This window comes from Aricia agestis, chromosome 2, assembly GCF_905147365.1.
Source record: "Aricia agestis chromosome 2, ilAriAges1.1, whole genome shotgun sequence".
NCBI classification, from domain to species: domain Eukaryota; kingdom Metazoa; phylum Arthropoda; class Insecta; order Lepidoptera; family Lycaenidae; genus Aricia; species Aricia agestis.
This window is the reverse complement of record NC_056407.1, coordinates 11359622-11379125: the sequence shown is the minus strand read 5'-3', so window position 1 is coordinate 11379125 and position 19504 is coordinate 11359622. Positions and strand designations below refer to the sequence as shown.

Sequence of the window (19504 nt, the reverse complement as noted above, 5' to 3'; positions counted from 1 at the left end):
CTCTAGTGTGTATACTACTTGGGTGCACACTCGGGCACAATAGAATCGCTTCTGCTGGTTCAATGAAACCGGCCACCGTCACTGAATCTGATACGGGATATAATAAATTATTAAATATTACATTTTTCATTACAGATGAGCGTGAGATCCTGCACAAGGTGTCGGGGGAGTTCCGGTCTGGCGAGCTGGCCTGCATCATCGGCCCGTCCGGCGCCGGCAAGTCCACCCTGCTCAACATATTAAGCGGCTACATGTAGGTTTCTTTGATTCATTAACTTCCAAAAAGGTGGAGGTTCTATATTATATTTTTTTATCTAAATGCAAAGAAAGCTAGCCCAGCTATGATTATAAGCACAAAACTAAAAAAATAATATAGACACTTTAATTTAGTCGAGTTAATGTTTTTCTTACATTTAGATCAAAAGGAATTGAAATTACGAGCAAAAAAGGCCAAAAAAATCACTTTTCTTGTATGGGAGCCCCCCTTAGATATTAACTTTATTTTACTTTTTACCGACTTCCAAAAAGGAGGAGGTTATACGTTCGGCTGTATGTATTTTTTTTTTGTATGTTCAACGATAACTCAGCCATTTGTGATCTGATTTTCAAAATTCTTTTTGTGTTGTATAGGGTTTAACTCAAATTTGGTACCATGTTCACAAAAGTGGTGATCTGATGATGGGATCCTGGAGGAATCGAGGGGACTCCTTGAAATTTGTATGGAAACATATAGTGATTTCAATTTTTTCTGAAGCACTCGAGGTAAATGCTACCAAAAAGTAAGATTTCGCACCAGGTTATACCCTGGATCCGAAGGTACCCAACAGAACTTTTGAATCCTTATAGATACAGGTTCGGGGATTTCGGCGTTGTTTAAACAACTGGAAACATAAGCCTACACATAAATTTATTTGATCATCATCATCAAAATCATAATTATGACATGGGTCATCACATTATGACCCAATTATTGATGCTTTTCGTGATATTTTGCATCGAAGCAGATGTTTTTGATGATTATTTCGCTGTTTGTAGACCGATTTTCAAAATACTTGTGTTGTTGTATAGGATATAATCTTGATTTTGTATAATAATTACGAAAGTGGTGAGCTGATGATGGGATCTATGAGCAATCGAGGGAAATCCTTGAAATTTATCAAAAGACACATAGTGGTTAAAATCTTGTTTCTAGTAACTTAAACATATGTTACGAATCAGAGAAAGTTCATACGAAGGTGTCACTTGGTCTAAAGGCACTGAACCGAACTCCTGAACCTTTAAAGATAAACGTTTTTAAATTGCAGCATCGCTTAGATAACTGCAAGCATTTACCACAATTTCGCGTACAGTAACATAATGTGAATAGTTAACATTCGTACGCATAAAGCCTTATCTTGTAGATAACTAAAAAGAGTGAAATTATTATCATTTTAACAAAAAATGAAAACCGACTTCCAAGGTAAAAACAATAATAATATGAACTAAAAAGTATTATATAACTCTTACTCTATAATAGTGCCTTTTTCAGAATTCGTCTAAATCTCAACTATTTCTGTACATACATGTCTTCATTACTTTGAAGTAATAATAGTATTTGTTGTTATAGCGGCAACAGACATACACAATCTGTGAAATTTTCAGAAGTCTAGCTATAGCGGTTCTTGAGATTCAGCCTGATGACATACAGACGGACAGACGGATAGACGTCGAAGTCTTAGTAATAGGGTCCCGTTTTTACCCTTTAGGTACGGAACCCTAAAAAGATATTGAATAGATCAAGTCGATGTCACGCATAGATTGTACCTGCGACTTTAACCCGTAGCACTTCGTAGCATTCGCTACGAAGTGCATCCAAGATGTTCTTGCATCCATCATTATGTTATGACTTAAGCCCATTCCAATTTTTAAACTTAATAATAAAATGGTTTACAAACAATTTAAATCGATTAATACAAAAAATTGAACATATTGTCAATATTTTTATTACTTTAATTAGTTTTCACACTTTTAGGTAAGCACCTATACATAAAGCATCTACGTATAATTACAAGGTTCTAAATTAGTTTTATAATGATCATGAGATGATGTCTATTAATGATGAGAACACTTAAAGCTACAACAATAACAGTGATCAAAGTATAAAACCTGCTTAATTATAAACAAAAACCAGTTCGTATTAATTTGTAGGTAGGCCTACGCAGTACACAGCTAAGTTTTGTTTTCATTTCAAGATAATTGAAGTCGTTGAATATTTAAGCACAACAGTTACACAGTCTACTAAACATTTACACAAATATTGTTTAGTAATCTCGTTATAGTTAAATAACATGTGTTATTAAAGCACGTAGAAAAACTTTTAGACAAAAATGGTAGTGAAATGTAACATGATAAATACATCATATTATTATTGCTTGCTAAGCTGAAAAACGTCCTCTTTTTAGCTACTAGGTTATTTTAGTCTCGCTCTATCATTTATGAAATTTGAAATACTCTATATAATATGACATCATAGAATATCTATAATAATTAAACATAAAAATAACCTAAATTTTGACCCTAAGCCATACTATTAGGTATAATGAAAAGAAAAATCGGTCCCACATTGGTCCACCTCTATTAATAATAAAAATTATAATGGGAGATTCCAAATTGATAAAATGACTCATTTTAATCTGCATTGTAACGTCCTGCGACTTTCCAATAAAAAATGACCTAAAGCTGCGCATCCACCGGGTCGGAATCGGAGCGTACGGTGCGGACGAAGCGTCGTCATTTCTAATTTGTCAGGCGCAGATATGTAGTGCACGCAGGTCGCAGAACCATAGAAATCAATACAATACAACAAATCCGTCCGCTGCGTACGCTCCGATTCTGATCCGGTGGACGCGCACCTTAAAGGTAATTATATTATGTTTTCCAGAACACAAAACATCTGCGGCAAGATCACAATAAACGGGCAAGCCCGAAATATGAAGATATTCAAGAAGTTAAGCTGTTACATACAGCAGGACGACGTGCTGCAGCAGTGGCTGACTGTCAGCGAGTCTATGAAGGTGGCAGCCGACCTCAAACTTGGCCAGGAGCTCGGCAGTACCGAGAAGGAATTAATAGTAGGTATTATAATTGAGTTATATTATAACCCATTGCAATTTCGCGCCAAACGCTCTGTGACATTGACAGGTTAATTTTTTATGAGGATCAGAGAGTGCTAGTTGTGATCTCATAGAGCCGTACTCGGAGACATTTAATAATATCTATAATGGACGCTTCACACCACGTCAGTCTGGCCCCGTGCTAAGTACCTGAAGAACTTGTGTTACAGGTATGAGCCATGAGGTACCAGACAACGGAAATATATTTAATACTTTTATACTATACATATATTTAAGATTTTTATTATATGATATATTTAATACAAATCCATAACCCAGGAACTTTTGAAAACTATTTGTTCTGTCGGCGGGATTCGAACCCGCGACCCCCGGCTTGAGCTACCAACAACCAACTGAGCCACAGAGGTCGTCTATATAAATAAATCAATCATCATGTTGATTTATGTAAACAATCATCGGTATGTCATTCTTGTAATAACATACTAAATACACGATACGAAGTAGTAATTATTAAAGGACGAGCAATAAATAATAGAATTTAAGTGTTTCCACTGATAGCTATAATTTATAATGGTTTATAATAATAGCAGTAAAAAACCGATCGTACGATTAACCTTTCGTAGCATCCAAACGGGTGGACCGATTTTGATCTAGTTTTTTTTGTTTGAAAGCTGACATGATCGAGAGTGTTCTTAGCTATAATTCATCATCATCAGCCTCCTTAGTGCTGGACAATCAGGGTTATCTGGTTCATGAAAGGCCGTTAGCAACTTGTAGTCGTTTGATGGGTTTTATATTTCATTCTAGTTCGTGACATTTGTGAATAAACAATAAGCGTATTACGTATACACATAATAATGGAAAGTTGACCTGGTGCTACAGCATCACCTGGTAATGAATAGGATAGTTAATGGAATCAGGCGTTACTTTGCGGAAATCCATAGTTTAAATTTAGTTTGTTATTATTTTTAGCAATAGAAAAGAAGATTTTTAGAAGATAGAAAACAACTTCCACCTTTAGGTAAATGAGTGTACACATACGCGTACGAGCTGTACGCATAGGCATGCGAACAGCACCTCCCTCCTCCCACACTGCCTATGCGTACACTCGCATGCAAGAACTTGCAAACACCACCACCACACAAGCAATAATGTTGGCAAATCCGTGCAAGGCCCCTCACCACCATGCAGGTTGAGGTTTTCAACTTGCATGGTGGTAAACACGTAAACAAACATTGGACCTTTCTAGAAAGTTCGAGTATGTACTTGCGCACCTCATGCCATCTAGTATTGAGTAGGGGATTTATGTTGCCTGTGCTCCCTCGGTAAGTTTCGCTGGTTTGTCGCTAGATGGCACCACGTGTCCGTATACCATGTACCGTAACAATAGGAATTATTCTGCACTTTAACCAACACAAGTTTAAAAAGTATGAAATAAAATTAAATTAAGAAATTAAAAAAAACCCCCGCCAAACAACTTTAAAAGTAATGAAATAATGAAATAATGTTTACTGCCTTTAAGTTCAAATAATTCCTAACTTGTGTAAATTTATATTTTAGTCCATAATTGTTATCAAGGTGTGTCGGGGGACCGCTAATGTAAATGTTTAATTTCATATAACATTATAGTTTAAGGATCAATTCACAGCGAACTGAATCGAGATAATCAGCGACTTGGCGGTTGTAGGTTGCAGTTTACTTGGCGGTCCCCCGACACACCGTGACAACAATTATGGACTAAAATATTACTTTACACAAGTTAGGAATTATTTGAACTAAAAGGCAGTAAACATTATTTCATTATTTCATTACTTTTTAAAGTTGTTTGGCGGGGTTTTTTTTAAATTTCTTAATTTAATATTAAAGAAATTTTGTCTATCTTTCCGGATCAGAGACAACATAAAAATCTAGTAACTGAACATTCTATAGGCCCCGCGTTCCATTTAGCGTTAAAAACGATCAAAGCGCTCAAAATATTACAGAGGCATTTAAGCGTTTTGATCGTTTTTAACGCTAAATGGAACACGGGGAGGAAGTCAGCAAAGACTTCCTCCAATTTCAGTTTCAGTTCTGACATGATAGTTTCTTTTTTTATTTTTTATTAAGTAAACAGCGCCGAAACCCCCAAACTTGTATCTATAAGGAATCCGGAGTTCTCTTAGTATCTTCGGAACCATAGTATACCTCGTTGCGAAATCTTGCGTTTTGGTAGCATATGCTTAGGATGCTTCTCATAAAACCAAAATCACTATATGTTTCCATATAAGTTTCGAAAACCCTCGATTACTCATGGTTCCCATCATCAGGTCACCACTTTTGTCAAAATGGGACCAAATTGAAGTGAAACCTAATACAACAAAACAAAAATTTCGAAAATCGGTTCACAAACGGCGGAGCAATCGTTGAACATACAAAAAAAAATTAAAAATATATATATATATCCACAGTCGCATATATAACCTCCTCGTTTTTTGGAAGTCGGTTAAAAATGCACTGCCATGGATAAACGTAATTCCACATATTTACGCGACACGTTACGGCCAAATATTTTAAGCTAAGGCTGTTCCACACGTATCACATCAACATCACAACCACACCACGTGGTCGGGCGTAAACTTATTGAACATGAATAGGACTATTCACGTCATCTACCACATTTTGCAGTCGTTACCAACCGCGTGTGCTATATTACAGATGACCACATTTTGTCAAAACGGTGTCGTGTGTTTGTGGTACGTGTGAGTCAAGCTTTAGTCGCACTACGCTGTAGTGGAGCTACGCAACACGAAGTATCAGTACTATGGAACGTAAAATGTCGCATCGCTCCACTGCAGATAGTATCGCCTAGTGCGGTCTCACCTTAACCTAGCAAAATTGTTCTGTACCCTCAAAACATTCTTTAAAGATGATGCTAAAAGACTGTATATAAATATTATGGTGGTGAGAGTCCCGAGGCATCATCTGCTAGCCTTCGAGGAGGCAGAGTTCTGGCCGACTTGAGTCGTCTACAGGAGGTTCCGAGGACGACTTCCAAACACGTCGCGCCCCACGTCGCAGACAATACGTGTTTAGTGTTAGTTATAGTACAAATGTATCTATGTTAGTCTGTCAGGTATTTACGATATGTCTCAAGATGCCTGAATTAAGTAAATAAATTATGTTGTTCTCTTAATTCCAGGTGGAAGAGATCCTCCAGACGCTGGGTCTGTATGATCACCGGGACACCATGACGCAGAGCCTATCGGGGGGGCAGCTGAAGCGGCTGGCCATCGCGCTCGAGCTAGTCAACAACCCCCCCGTAGTCTTTCTCGATGAACCTACCACGTATGTATGACCAACTAATAGAATAACTCGCTCAAAACTTAAAGCTAGTTGAAACTTATACGTGGGAGAGCCATGCTTCGGCACGAATGGGCCGGCTCGACCGGATAAATACCACGTTCTCACAGAAAACCGGCGTGAAACAGCGCTTGCGCTGTGTTTCGCCGAGTGAGTGAGTTTACCGGAGGCCCAATCCCCTAACCCCTACCCTATTTCCTTCCCTACCCTCAACTATTCCCTTCCCTTCCCTTCCCTACCCTCCCCTATTACCCTATTCCCTCTTAAAAGGTCGGCAACGCACTTGCAGCTCTTTTGATGCTGCGAGTGTCCATGGGCGACGGAAGTTGCTTTCCATCAGGTGACCCGTTTGCTCGTATTTCATAAAAAAAAAATAAAAAAAAATGGCTAGATAATCAGTACCCAGTTTCTAATGTATGCTTTTATTAGCTCGGGCTGTATCTTCGATCAAATATATTTTGGCTGTATGTATGTAACGGAATCTTTGAGCACGATTTTCACATATCTCCAGTAGTCGAATTAATTCGAAACTTTGCAAGCCTATTAAGAGCCAATGACAATCCAATAACTTATTTTTTTAAAGTAAGTACCTACTTACTTAAGTATAAAAAAAGGCTTGATTTTTTTTTTACAATCATTATTTTACAGGAAATTACCTTTTCGACAGTGTTGCTGATTGGATAATATATTTTGACGTTAACAAATAAAAGTCAATAAAAAAAGCATGAGAAACTGGACATAAGTCAGAAAACGATACAATTACTGTCCTGAAGAAAATTATCATATTCGTAGAGCTACGGCCTACGGCTATGTAGCGGCGTGCTACGCCATCCCTTTAATTTTTTTACACCGTACATTTTTTGCGTTATATTATGCTGTGGCTGGCCATACTTATTATTATTAATATTGCTAAACTCCACTCGGGCTAACTTGTCGCTAGCGGTCATTGACTCCCTGTCAAAAACTTGTCATTTTCCATATAAACCGCGATTGACAATGAAGAGTCAGATATTGTCAATCGTGGTTTTATATGGAAAATGACAAGTTTTTGACAGGGAGTCAATGACCGCTAGCGACAAGTTAGCCCGAGTGGAGTATAGTTCTCATTATATTCACGCAAACGATTTTGTTTCTTTAATAATAATAGCACGGTCTATGGAACTTATAATAGTTTATGTTCGGTTTCTTTGAAGATTTTCTGTGATTTTAAATGTTTAAAATAAACTTGATTTGGGTCACACCTTAGGTATTTTTACTCCTACCTGTACCTATATTAAACGTTATTCAAGACCTTAAAAACAGATACCTTAGACAGAATTAGTTTGCTGCGAATTAGGGAGAGCGAGCCCACGAACTCAGTTTGCAGTCCAATTAAAATGTCAAACAGAAAATGCTCAACTGTGCTTATTTATCAAAGTAATTAATATTTCAAAGTGGAAAAAGATTTCCCAGAATTAACACTTCGCAATCAAATAAGCAATTCAATGATTCGTTCGATTGAGAGCAAATTATTTACCAAACATTAATCATGATATTGTCTTTTCTATTTTGGAACCCTTTTTACAAAAAATGCATGTAGGAGCATAATTTCGCACCACAGTTGTAGTTTATAATAAACGGGGAGCCAGAAGAAGAAGATAATTAAATTTAAGGTCGAATTTCGACCATTGGGCGATCTCTAGTACCATTAATTACACCACATTAAAATTTCTAGTAACTTTTTATCTTATTCTTTCACGCTTACAAACTTTTTTAAAGCTTGTTTCCTTTATCCCACAGCCCACTGGTGAGCAAAGGCTTCTCCTAAACTTTTGGGCATTTAAATAATCTAGACGCTATTTCAATTGTTTTTTAATTTTCTAACCTTAACCTAATTACCTAACTTATCGTTGTACACCTACGAATAATAAAAACTATTATTATTCGTAGTTGTACACCCATCTACAAAACAAATCATACAAACGTCTGTATTTGCTGAGTAAGACAATAATTTAGGCATGTAAAACCTAAATCTAGGAGCACTGTAAAAGTAAAAGCACTATGGGATTAACAAGACTTTCACAATACAAACGAATCGGCTTAATCACCGAACCCTGCGAATAACAGTAAGCAATCAAACGGTCGCTCGTAAAACCAGGTCGTGTTTGGAAAATTAAAATGGATGTACTAGTAATTGTAGGACTAGATATCCTTTGAGTCTAATAGAGGGTAGGCTCTGTCTGTACAGATATTTCACCAGCTTAAAATTTCAAAAAACTCGGGTACACGGTTTTAATTTTTCATACTCGAAAAACTGGGTTTTGATATTTGGAACATGGTTTCAATGATCTAATAGTGTCGTGTTAAGGCGAGGATAAACCCCAATTTGTTATTCCGTGACTCCCGGTTTACCTAGTTCCAATATAATAACGAAGTGTTAAAAAATATGAGATATCTTTATATCTCATATTTTTTAACACTTCGTTATAAGCACAATATTCAAAATACCTTAAACCATAAACATTTTAATAAAACGTAATACTTTGGCTGTAATTAATTTACAAACTCACCTCCGATAAAAATCTATTTCATCGAAATACAAGTATTAACTAGGATAATTATACATTTTATTTGAATAAATTGTTCGTAAATCTATATTAAAATCTCTTTAACTGAACAATTTTGTTTCTGTTTATTTCCAAAGATATTTAAAAAAAAACATGAAAAATAGACAAGATCCGCTTTATGCAAGAACAGTTTTATGCTAAGCTAAAATGAATCTTATTACGATGCGTATACGCTTGGTCTTTGGTTGTGTGCAATGTTATCGTTTTGGATTGAGATTAATCCCCGCCTTAACTGTAAGCACATGGGCGTACCCAGGTTCTGGGCCAGAAGGGGGGGGGGGGGGGGGCAAATTACCCAGGTTCTGGTGCCAGAGGGGGGCAAATCACCCAGGTTCTGGGCCAGGGGGAGCAAATCAGATTTTTCATAAGCTAGGTGTTAATAAAAAATTAATAATTTTTAGTTTCAAAAAATATTGTATTGCAAACAAATGGCAAAAATTCGTTCTTAATTTTTAATTTTTATAGATAAAATTACTAGATATTAAACTTAGTAGGGACGTCATCATGATGCAGGGGGGGGCAGCTGCCCCTGCATCATGTTGACCCCCTGCCCGCCAAATATCAAAATTTGGCAGGAAGGTTTAATTGCACCCTGTATTACTACTTTAAAAACGAATTGACACGAATAATCTTATACATAAAATTCTCGTGTCACAATGTTAGTCGCCGTACTCCTCCGAAACGGCTTTACTGATTTTAACCAAATGTTATATAATATACATATTCATTGGGTCTGAGAAGCGGCTACTGGGTACTTTTTATAATATATAATATATAAGTGCATTTGTTTAATAATAGTAAATTATTACAACTCGAGACTGACGGCGATCATTGTTTGTGCGACGGGATAGCGATGGACGTTGCCATGGTGACATACTTATTAAGTCACATCAATAAAATAATACGGGCGAAATACTTGGCTTTAGCTACCAAGCAGTGCATTTTGCTCTCCTTAAAAATAAACCACCAGTTACCTACTTTCCTAAAACAATTAATGTTTTACACATCTGTATTTTAATAGTTGTAAAGAACTGTAGCTATAATTATTAATGACTAGCTGTTGCCCGCGACTTCGTCCGCGTGGACTTTAGTTTATAGCGCGCGGTGTCAACAAAATTTGTGTCAAATTTAAAACTTTTTAAAACCCTGGTAACTGGTACCCCTCTTAGGGCCGCACTACACCGGAATGGCAGCGCTGAAAGTGCTCGCCTCGCCGCTGCCATTCCGGTGTAGCGCGGCCCTTAATTAATCAAAATACCCAAAAATAGCTGTGCAGTGTGCACATAATCTATACTAATATTATAAATGCGAAAGTATCTCTGTCTGTCTGTCTGTCTGTCAGTCTCGCTTTCACGCCAAACGCCAAAACTACCGAACCGATTGTAATGAAATTTTGTATACAGATAGTCTAAAGCCTGAGAAAGGATATAGGCTACTTTTTTACTGGAAAAAAGGGTTGTAAGGGGGTGAAAATGCGTAAATTTGTTCAAATTAAGTTAGTTCCAAAAAATCATAATAGATGGCGCCGTGCGTCTCCTACATCGTGCTGACGCTTGCTCAAACCTCTTCTATAAGAGGTGGTATTATCTTACATCCGAGTTTGGATTTTATTCGATTGTTATTTCTTTATTACGATTTATGTTATTAAATATTAAATAACTCAGTACTTTTTCTATGCAGTGACGTAACCTTAAACCTATCAATGATAAATAGTTTATGGGTAAAGTTGTGTAATTACACAACTTTTTAAAGCATTTGGCATAAAAAAAATTGGCATAAAATATAAAGTTTAATATAAAAAAATGAAATACTTATTGTGTGCACACTGCACAGCTGTATTGATTTAAGAGGATACAACAGCGGCTAGAGAAATGAAAAAAAAGTACGTGTAATATCTATAGCTGTCTCCCTTACCTCAAGCCTATACCGCAGAACGCGATAGAGACAACTGCAGAAAATCCAGAAAATCAACGATTCGTTGTCCCCTGATTCCTTCTCCAAAACTTAACCGATTTAAGTACTTTTTTCATTAAAGATTAAAAAAAGGCTTGAGCTGTGTTCCTATGTTTTGCTTTTTTTGTATAATCTAGCCAAATCTGTTTTCTGGACGTTTGAACACAGTGGAAAATCTGGCCATTTTTTTGGGTTTTTGAACGTTCATATCTTATTTAATAATTAAATTATGAAAAAAAAGAAAACATAGGGACATTGTATTAGTGGCCGTAGATATTCAGGAAAAAAATTATAACTCTACTAGCATTATCCAGGGAGGAAACAGGGGACAACGTTTGTATGGAAAAAAGGGCGGTGTGGAATCCTCTTAAGGGGTACCAGGGTTTTTTTATAAAAGCTTTTGACACCAATTTTGTTGACATCGCGCTTTATAAACTGAAGTCCACGCGGACGAAGTCGTGGGCAACAGCTAGTAACTAATAAGTATGATTAGTTCTATGTTACAATAAAGTAAAAAATAAAACGCCGTCTGTTGAATCGTATTAGAACTAAAATGTTCATTGCATCGATATATTTCTGGATTTTTTATAATATTATACATAAAATATATTTAAGTAAAAATAAAACGCCATCTGTTTTCATATATTAGACTTAAAATGTTGATTGCATTGTTATATTTTCTGGATGGAATATAGGCCAACACGGTACACTTGAACTCCTTTATTTTAGAGCGCCTTCTGTTGTCAACTTGTCACATAATATATTAGAAATGCAGTAGGAGTTCTATAAGATAGATTGATTATTATTATACCAAGTGATAATATTATTAAACATAATATTCTAACGTATTAAAAACTATAAACAAAAACATAATAACTAATAAGTATGATTAGTTATGTTAAAATCTGTTGAATCGTATTAGAACTAAAATGTTCATTGCATCGATGTATTTCTGGATTTTTATAATATTATACATAAAATATATTTAAGATTTTTGAAATTTTATTTTAATACACATCCAAGACCCAGGAACATTGAAAACTTTTTGTTCCGCCTGCGGGACTCGAACCCAGGACCCCCGGGATGAGCGCTGGCGACGCGCAATGCGAATTCATTTTCATCGATATTTTCATGGAAATAAGATATTTTCCCACATCAAAATGTAGCCTATGTCCTTTCTCAGACTCTAGAATAACTGTGTACAAAATTTCATTGCAATCGGTTCAGTAGTTTTGGCGTGAAAGCGAGACAGACAGACAGACAGAGATACTTTCGCATTTATAATATTAGTATGGATTAAGGATACCCAGTTCTTTTTAATAACTAGATGACTCCCGCAACTCGGTTGCTCTAAAATTTGTTAATTGCGTGGGAACCGTACATTTTTCTGGGATAAAAAGTATTCTATGTCCTTTCCCGGGATTCAAAATATCTCCGTACCAAATTTCAGCAAAATCGGTTTAGTGGTTAGGGCGTGAAGAGGTAACAGATAGACAGTTATATAGACACACTTTCGTATTTTTTTAAAATGAAATAAGGAAGCAAACGAGCAAACGGGTCACCTGATGGAAAGCAACTTCCGTCGCCCATGGACACTCGCAGCTTCAGGAGAGCTGCAGGTGCGTTGCCGGCCTTTTAAGAGGGAATAGGGGAGGGTAGGGATGGGAAGGGAAGGGAATAGGGGAGGGTAGGGAAGGAAATAGGGAAGGGGATTGGGCCTGCAGTAAACTCACTCACTCGGCGAAACACAGCGCAAGCGCTGTTTCACGCCGGTTTTCTGTAAGAACAAGGTATTTATCCGGTCGAGCCGGCCCATTCGTGTCGAAGCGTGGCTCTCCCACGTATAAAATGTATAATATTAAGTTTGGAAGGATTACAATTATCATTACAATTAATGATATTATTTAAATTATCCTTGGTGCGAAAAACAATACAAAGATAGCAAAAAAAGGATATGGGCGCAGAGCCCATAGACAGCCCTAAATTAAAAAAAAATATTAAGTTTGGATTATTCACTTATATTTGTTTCTTTCAGTGGTCTCGATGTAGTATCAGTGCGGCAGATGGCAGTACTTCTGCGACTACTGTCCCGGCAAGGGAGAACCATCGTGTGCACCATCCACCAGCCCTCGGCAACGCTGTTCTCACTGTTTGACCGAGTGTACATCCTCGCTCAAGGACTCTGCTGTTACCAGGTAAAGAATATGATTCTATGGTAATAGAGCTTTTATTACGATGATATAAAGACGATAATAAAATCTCCGAATTGTTTGAACACAAATGTTTTCTTATGGCAAATGCTAAGAACTTGATTTGTTGATTCGTTAAACAGGTTCAAATATTTGGGCAAAAATTAACTTTTTACACAGAAATTACATAACAATGACGGGATTATGAATTTTCGAAGAGATGTGAATCACCTGCTAAACATACATTGGTGATGAAATTAAATACGCTGGTACTAAAAGTTATTTATTATTTTCGAAAGAATTACTTACATTAACCTTTCGATAGTATTGGTAGTAGTAAGGATGAGATTAATATAATATAACAAGGTTATATTATATTAACCTCCTCCTTTTTGCAAGTCGGTTAAAAATATAAAGTACACGGACGTAGCTACACATGTGCTACGTTCAATGAAAGTAAAATCTTCGAAATACATAATGTCTTTGAAATTAACGTTCTCTTGTGAATAGAGCTATACTTACAAAACCTGTTATACATCTAATAAGTGCGTCTACAGAATAATATACAAGTTTTGATATTTTTCCCTACAGATATTCCGTTACAAGTTATATAGAGAATATGTCGACTTAACGATACTTAGCTTAAATCTATACTAATATTATAAAGCGGAAGAGTTTGATTATTTTCTTGTTTGAACGCGCTAATCTCAGGAACTACCAGTCCGATTTTAAAAATTCTTTCAGTGTTAGATAGCCCATTTAACGGGGAAGGCTATAAGCTTTTTTATCACGCTAAGACTATTGGGAGCTAAAAATAGAGGAAAATGCGAAAAAACGGGGGAAATTATTTGAAAGGGCTTATCTCACGAACTACTTGAGCATTTTTTCTGTTATGTGGCACAGATAAGAAGTAGACCACGTGAAGGATCATAGGCTACTTTTTGTGGACTAATTTGTCTGTGAAATATCTAATTTACGCGGGCGCAGCCGCGCGGAACGTCTAGTACGTAATATACAGGGAATAAAAAAACAAAGTGATAATGCTTTTGTGTGTATATGAGACCGCTGCATAGAGTTCACTGTGAAAGTAGCAGCGCTGAAAGAGTAATTTAAAAAAATAAATTATTATTGTATAGGCAAATTCATGATACTGGGGCGCAAACAATACTGGGGCCCATACAAATCACAAAAAATAATCATTCTTTCAACGCTGCTACTTTCACAGTGAACTCCATATAAAAGACATAAGTACATATCCTAATTCCTGAAGTATTAAGTACCTCTTTGTTTTGTTACAATAATGATCCTGTATGTTTTGGGTTCCGTACCCAAAGAGACCCGGGACGAGACGGGACCCTATTATTGAGACTTCGATGTCTGTCCGTCTGTTCTTGTGTCTTCTTGCCTGTGAAATAATCATTCTTTCAACGCTGCTACTTTCACAGTGAACTCCATATAAAAGACATATGTACATATCCTAATTCCTTAAGTATTAAGTGTCTCTTTGTTTTGTTACATCCTGTATAGATCACACAAAATCAAAGTACCATTTCATTATGATTTAACGGTTCCTAGCAACGGAAGGTAAAATCCAGATTGTAGGAAAATAATTGGCTACGTTTGTGAAGTGAATTTCCTTTGATTTCCCATCACGTCCAGTCCTTTGTTAATTCAAATCTATGTTGCGCGAAAGCAAAATAATCGCTTTGATCTTCCGAACCTATTTTAAGTTACATCTGCACGTTAGGCGCAAGAACAAATTATTATCGAATCAACTTCAGTTCAATTTTAATATCGATTTATTAGCTGGTAGGCTTTCTATTCCTCTCTATTTTATATATATTTCATTTCTTAATATTTTTTAAGAAATCGACTTCAAGATCAATATTATCTCCTACTACTATAATTGACTATAATAATTATTATTGATGGTTGTACAAGAATACGCATGGGCGTACCCAGGTTCTGGTGCCAGGGGGGGGCAAATCACCCAGGTTCTGGGCCAGGGGGGGGGGGGGGGGGCAAATCAGATTTTTCATAAGCTAGGTGTTTATAAGAATAAAAATTTTATAATTTTTAGTTGTAAGAATATTGTATTGCAAACAAATGGCAAAAATTCGTTCTTAATTTTTATAGATAAAAGTACTAGATAATATACTTAGTAGGAACGTCAACATGATCCAGGGGGGGGCTGCTGCTCCCCCCCTCTGCCCCCCCCCCCCCTTCCCCCCTCGGTACGATCATGAGAATACGTGATATTATTATAATCTGTAAATACAACGTTAAAAGTTAATAGTTTTTCCTTCTCTTGTAAAACAAGCACCTAGAAGGTATTGGCACTTCAACGACTACTTATATTATAATATTATGTACTATCAGAGAAGTTGATTCCTAGACAGATGGCGGACCTAAGTCATTTGGTCGCAGTCAAACCCATCTGACCGATCACAGCTAACATTGAATTGACATAAGCCGACCACATGACGTAGGTCCCTCGACACCTATAGAAACTCTACATATTATCTAAGTACAGTACGCCTAGCACGAACAATTGTAAGTTTCGTATCGCAAGCGTATCGAGTTGTCGATACGAAAACGTTAGACAACTTAAGTTGGAAGCACGAAGCACTTTCGAAATAGTATCGACACCTCGACACGATAACGTTAGTGACGTCACACCAACGTAAATATGAGTGAGCGAAATAGAACGAATGGTCGTAAAATTGAATAAACATTTCATTCATAAAACTAGATACGTATTTAATCAATTAAAAACTTTGTGATTTTAGGGCACTTAAAACATAAACGCTGTTCAAATTATGACGCAATATGACGAAACTGCAGTACAAGTTAATATTATATTCATAAAGATAAATGGTATTTATAAATACAATTTTTCTTTTAATGAAATAAGGGGTCAAACGAGCAAACGGGTGACAATATGATGGAAAGCAACTACCGTCACCGATGGACACTCGCAGCATCAGAAGAGCTGCAGGTGCGTTGCCGGCCTTTTAAGAGGGAATATGGTAATAGGGGAGGATAGGGAAGGGAATAGGGGAGGATAGGGAAGGGAATAGGGGAGGGTAGGGAAGGAAATAGGGGAAGGTAGGGAAGGGAAAAGGGCTTCCGGTAAACTCACTCACTCGGCGAAACACAGCGCAAGCGCTGTTTCACATCGGTTTTCTGTGAGCCCGTGGTATTTCTCCGGTCGAGCCAGCCCATTCGTGCCGAAGCATGGCTCTCCCACGTCACAAATTTATTACTAACACGGTGTTTGGTGAGACTGTATTCCTAAACGAAAGACGCGAAGCACTTGACATTTTTGGTAACTCGAAGCTCATTCAAGGTTAAATTTGTTTTGAAGTGAACTTGTGTTGTGAATGTGGTGTGAAAGTTTTGGAATTATATAATTAACTTCTAAAACATTCTGCTGAAATTACACATTTCAGCAGAATGTTTTAGAAGTTAATTATATAATTCCAAAACTTTCACACCACATTCACAACACAAGTTCACTTCAAAACAAATTTAACCTTTAACCAGCCACCCGCAATACACCATTATGGTAGAATTTATGGAAAATGATTTACATTTAATTTCATATTTTATTGTTTTAAGAATATTATAATATAAATTTTAATAATCTTTCAATAGGATATTTCGAACATATTTCTGTAAAGTTTTAAATTTTGGAGAGATAGTGTACCAAAATGCATCACTCACCTTGTTTCTCTTTGTACATTTCCACTTTCAACAATCAATCGCGCCGCAAGATAATAGTACAATGTACTACGTCGTGGGGTGCTCCGTCCTAATCTAAGCATTTTCTCACCAAATAAATCAACACAATCACTTAAATTACTATTTTATTCTCTAAATTTACTCTGACGAAAGTTTTCTCACTGAAATTTTTAAAGTGAATAAACATTCGTGAAACTCGCAAGCCAGCCTTCGACAATTACGATACTATACGTCATTTTATGCCTTCGTGCTAGCTATCTTCATACAAACGGCTCAAGTTACGTTGCGTATTCGATACGATGACGATACGAAACTTACGTCTAAGTGTTCGTGCTCTGGAAATTAGTTTCATTTACGCACACCAGAGCCGCTGTTCAAGTTTTCATACAAAATGCTTACGTTAACGATACGAATGTTTTTTCGATAGTAGTTCGTGCTTACCCTACAGGTATGTATGTTCAGATGTATCTGATTATTACTTCCGCACGCTTAGACCTCTTAATTCAAATTCATAATATTTAGTGGGAAAACTGTTGTATCCCAAAAAGGGTATTTTGTTATAATTATTGTAGTGTTTTAAATGTCAGGGCAACAAAATTTCGGATATCATCCATGTACCTACTAATTAGAAAGAGGAAAATTGTGTTTGTTTGCATCAAATAAGATATAACAATAATAATAATAATAATATCTTTATTTATACCCAAAAATAGAAGTTACATAAGAAGCCTCTGACCCCTGCACTAGTGTTGACTGTATTGCAGAGGCCAGTGCAAAACTACTGGGCTGATTTAAATGTGATGTAGCATAGACGTAGAGTAGACCCCGGGGATATTTTTTATGGTTCCGCAGTCAACAAGGAACCCTTACAGTTTCGGTCTGTCCGTCTGTCTGTCTGTCCGTCCATCAGTCTGTCTGTACGCCGTTTTGCTCAGAGACTTATAGGACCTACAAAGCTGTAATTCGGCATCAATGCACATATTATAATTATGCCGACAAAATGGTGGTTATAATATACCTATATTATAAGATCCTTAAAAAAAATTATCGTTAGAATCCAGTGTACCAGCTAAACGGTTGCTTCCGGAAATATAAAAATTTCAAGGGGGAGGAAATATGCTAAATTTAAAAGGAAAAGCTAAGAAGATTAACTAAAAATATGTGTTCGGAGAAGTATAAAGGAACATTTCGTTCAAATTCCATTAAACGTAACTGAGTAAAACACTTTATAAAATTTGTACATTCATTGACCATTAAAAAAATATCAAAAACTAGAGGTATAACTACGGAACCCTATATTGCGCATGGCCCGCCAGGTACTTGGCCGGTTTTATCTACATATCTCGCTTCTGATTACCTTTTACCGTAGGAAAATGTACGACTACCACGGGCAGGGCACGGGAATAAATAAAAAATTTGTATCGTTCCAGGGAACATCCTCAATGCTTCTACCGTTTCTGACAGAAGCGAGGATTACCTTTTACCGTAGGAAAATGTACGACTACCACGGGCAGGGCACGGGAATAAATAAAAAATTTGTATCGTTCCAGGGAACATCCTCAATGCTTCTACCGTTTCTGACAGAAGCGAGGTACATCTGTCCAAAGACTCACAACCCAGCTGACTTTGTGCTGGAGACTCTGAGCAGCGTGCCGGAAGCACGGAGACAACTGTCAGAATTATGCCACAACGGAAAGATACATAAGTATCAGGAACCCACAATGATGCCGTACAAAAAGTAAGTATACCTCCCCCCCCCCCCCCCCTTTAGGTGTGACATACTTTATGGATGACCCCTAACCCCTTGGTATACAACATTTTTATCATCATAATCATCAGATATCGCCCGTAATTGTATACCTCTCGCAAAAGAAGAACAGCTATCACCTGCCCTTAGCTTACGTATCCTCTACTGAAGGCTAAAATATTGGTATACTGCAACGCTCGTCACACACGGCTACGATGCTATAATATTTTATCTGAAAATTAAAATCCTTTAATAATACAATGTGTCCCGACACCGGTGTCCGATCCTTTAATGTTTTTTTCGGCAAATTGGCCCTCAAATTTTATCTCTCTCTCACGGTTGTAAAATGGAAGCCATTTTAGTTTTTCTCGGGCTTTCACACTAATCTGACCAGTACTTCTCATGTAAATTTCCTATGAAGATAAAATAGGTCTCATTTCATAGCTAAACTTGTGGACTACACTTACACAGGCAATATGATATAAATTTCGTGGAATTAAACATAGAAAAACCAAAGTTTAAGAAAAAAAAAGGGTATTTTTTAATTAATGGCTTTTTGTGAAAAATCTAGCACACTAAACTGGTTCTTTTTTATTTTAAAAAGATAGAGGAGGTTTTTATCTTAAATAAATTCTTTACTTGAATGCTCTAAGTCAGATAGTTTAGAATTTATAACGATTTTCCTATGAAGTATAGGTCAGATTAGTATTATTATTTTTAACAAAAAATTAAAACCGACTTCCAAGGTAAAAACAATAATAATGTCTGAATATTATAATATAAACTAAAAAGTATTAAATAATTTTTACTATC

The 19504-nt window shown here is 36.6% G+C and overlaps 1 protein-coding gene across 2 annotated transcripts in view; it reads left to right on the top strand.

Moving 5' to 3' along the window:
* The window catches only part of LOC121738823 (ATP-binding cassette sub-family G member 1-like), a 64630-nt gene that overhangs the window by 34716 nt on the left and 10410 nt on the right, over positions 1–19504 (top strand). For both annotated transcript variants that reach the window (XM_042131075.1, XM_042131079.1), the window contains exons 2-6: positions 136–253; positions 2921–3110; positions 6292–6437; positions 13047–13206; positions 18495–18682. In XM_042131075.1, the coding sequence (XP_041987009.1) occupies positions 136–253; positions 2921–3110; positions 6292–6437; positions 13047–13206; positions 18495–18682 (802 nt within the window). The remainder of the gene's footprint in view (positions 1–135; positions 254–2920; positions 3111–6291; positions 6438–13046; positions 13207–18494; positions 18683–19504) is intronic.